Source organism: Caretta caretta, chromosome 6, assembly GCF_965140235.1.
Source record: "Caretta caretta isolate rCarCar2 chromosome 6, rCarCar1.hap1, whole genome shotgun sequence".
In the NCBI taxonomy this organism is placed as follows: Eukaryota; Metazoa; Chordata; order Testudines; family Cheloniidae; genus Caretta; species Caretta caretta.
The window spans coordinates 124,806,812-124,809,773 of record NC_134211.1 but is presented as its reverse complement, the minus strand read 5'-3'; the positions used below and the strand labels follow the sequence as shown (position 1 = coordinate 124,809,773).

Sequence of the window (2,962 nt, the reverse complement as noted above, 5' to 3'; positions counted from 1 at the left end):
GAGTAAACTGCATGTTGAATGGCCATTGTTTTGACAAAGTGTTAGAGAGAGAGAGATTGAATTTTTCTCAGTTCAATTGTTAAACCAGTACAGAAGCAGGGTAGAGACTGGTTCCTTGTCTCTGATACTGGCCATCCCCTGCCCACTGTTAATGTCATAAATGTGTCACTGCTCAGGCAGTCTGCTGCCTGGAGGAACGTGGGAGTGAGCCCTGCTCTATACTAGGACTTTAGGTCGAATTTAGCAGCATTAAATCTATGTAAACCTGCACCCGTCCACACTATGAAGCCCTTTATTTCGACTTAAAGGGCTCTTAAAATCGATTTCCTTACTCCACCCCTGACAAGTGGATTAGCGCTTAAATCGGCCTTGCCGGCTCGAATTTGGGGTACTGTGGACACAATTTGACGGTATTGGCCTCCGGGAGCTATCCCAGAGTGCTCCATTGTGACCGCTCTGGACAGCACTCTCAACTCAGATGCACTGGCCAGGTAGACAGGAAAAGAAACGCGAACTTTTGAATCTTATTTCCTGTTTGGCCAGCGTGGCAAGCTGCAGGTGACCATGCAGAGCTCATCAGCAGAGGTGACCATGATGGAGTCCCAGAATCGCAAAAGAGCTCCAGCATGGACCGAACGGGAGGTACGGGATCTGATCGTTGTATGGGGAGAGGAATCCGTGCTATCAGAACTCCGTTCCAGTTTTCGAAATGCTAAAACCTTTGTCAAAATCTCCCAGGGCATGGAGGACAGAGGCCATAACAGGGACCCGAAGCAGTGCCGCGTGAAACTGAAGGTGCTGAGGCAAGCCTACCAGAAAACCAGAGAGGTGAATGGCCGCTCCGGGTCAGAGCCCCAAACATGCTGCTTCTATGATGAGCTGCATGCCATTTTAGGGGGTTCAGCCACCACTACCCCAGCCGTATTGTTTGACTCCTTCAATGGAGATGGAGGCAACACGGAAGCAGGTTTTGGGGACGAAGAAGATGAGGAGGAGGAGGAGGTTGTAGATAGCTCACAGCAAGCAAGTGGAGAAACCGGTTTTCCCGACAGCCAGGAACTGTTTCTCACCCTGGACCTGGAGCCAGTACCCCCTGAACTCACCCAAGGCTGCTTCCTGGACCCGGCAGGCGGAGAAGGGACCTCCGGTGAGTGTACCTTTTAAAATACTATACATGGTTTAAAAGCAAGCATGTGAAAGGATTACTTTGCCCTGGCATTCGCAGCTCTCCTGGATGTACTCCCAAAGCCTTTGCAAAAGGTTTCTGGGGAGGGCAGCCTTATTGCGTCCTTCATGATAGGACACTTTACCACTCCAGGCCAGTAACACTTACTCGGGGATCATTGTACAACAAAGCATTGCAGTGTATGTTTGCTGGTGTTCAAACAACACCCGTTCTTTATCTCTCTGTGTTATCCTCAGGAGAGTGAGATATAATTCATGGTCACCTGGTTGAAATAGAGTGCTTTTCTTCAGGGGACACTCAGAGGAGCCCGTTCCTGCTGGGCTGTTTACCTGTGGCTAAACAGAAATATTCCCCGCTGTTAGCCACGGGAAGGGGGGAGGGTTGAGGGGGCAGCCACGCGGTGGGGGGGAGGCAAAATGTGACCTTGTAACGAAAGCACATGTGCTATGTATGTAATGTTAACAGCAAGAAAGAGTGTAGCCACTGTTTTATAAAATGTGTCTTTTTAAATACCGCTGTCCCTTTTTTTTCTCCACCAGCTGCATGTGTTTCAATGATCACAGGATCTTCTCCTTCCCAGAGGCTTGTGAAGATTAGAAAGAAAAAAAAACTCACTCGAGATGAAATGTTCTCCGAGCTCATGCTGTCCTCCCACACTGACAGAGCACAGACGAATGCGTGGAGGCAAATAATGTCAGAGTGCAGGAAAGCACAAAATGACCGGGAGGAGAGGTGGTGGGCTGAAGAGAGTAAGTGGCGGGCTGAAGACAGGGCTGAAGCTCAAATGTGGCGGCAGCGTGATGAGAGGAGGCAGGATTCAGTGCTGAGGCTGCTGGAGGACCAAACCAGTATGCTCCAGTGTATGGTTGAGCTGCAGAAAAGGCAGCTGGAGCACAGACTGACACTACAGCCCCTGTGTAACCAACCGCCCTCCTCCCCAAGTTCCATAGCCTCCACACCCAAACGCCCAAGAATGCGGCGGGGGGGCCACCGGCCAACCAGCCACTCCACCACAGAGGATTGCCCAAGCAACAGAAGGCTGGCATTCAATAAGTTTTAAACTTTTAAAGTGCTGTGTGGCATTTTCCTTCCTTCCTCCACCACCCCTCCTGGGCTACCTTGGTAGTCATCCCCCTATTTGTGTGATGAATGAATAAAGAATGCATGAATCTGAAGCAACAATGACTTTATTGCCTCTGAAAGCTGTGATCAAAGGGAGGAGAGGAGGGTGGTTAGCTTACAGGGAAGTAGAGTGAACCAAGGGGCGGGGGGTTTCAGCAAGGAGAAATAAAACAGAACTTTCACACCGTAGCCTGGCCAGTCATGAAACTGGTTTTCAAAGCTTCTCTGATGCGTACCGCGCCCTCCTGTGCTCTTCTAACCATCCTGGTGTCTGGCTGCACGTAACCAGCAGCCAGGCGATTTGCCTCAACCTCCCACCCCACCATAAACGTCTCCCCCTTACTCTCACAGATATTGTGGAGCACACAGCAAGCAGTAATAACAGTGGGAATATTGGTTTCGCTGAGGTCTAAGCGAGTCAGTAAACTGCGCCAGCGCGCCTTTAAACATCCAAATACACATTCTACCACCATTCTGCACTTGCTCAGCCTGTAGTTGAACAGCTCCTGACTACTGTCCAGGCTGCCTGTGTACGGCTTCATGAGCCATGGCATTAAGGGGTAGGCTGGGTCCCCAAGGATACATATAGGCATTTCAACATCCCCAACAGTTATTTTCTGGTCTGGGAATAAAGTCCCTTCCTGCAGCTTTTGA

General features: G+C 50.1%; 1 protein-coding gene across 1 annotated transcript; it reads left to right on the top strand.

Moving 5' to 3' along the window:
- Positions 1–207: 207 nt before the first annotated feature.
- On the top strand, positions 208–2,344 carry LOC125637562 (uncharacterized). The gene is made up of 2 exons (XM_048852175.2): positions 208–1,147; positions 1,726–2,344. Exons 1-2 carry the CDS (start codon positions 565–567, stop codon positions 2,244–2,246), a joined length of 1,104 nt encoding a protein of 367 aa, XP_048708132.2. The 5' UTR covers positions 208–564; the 3' UTR covers positions 2,247–2,344.
- Positions 2,345–2,962: the final 618 nt, after the last annotated feature.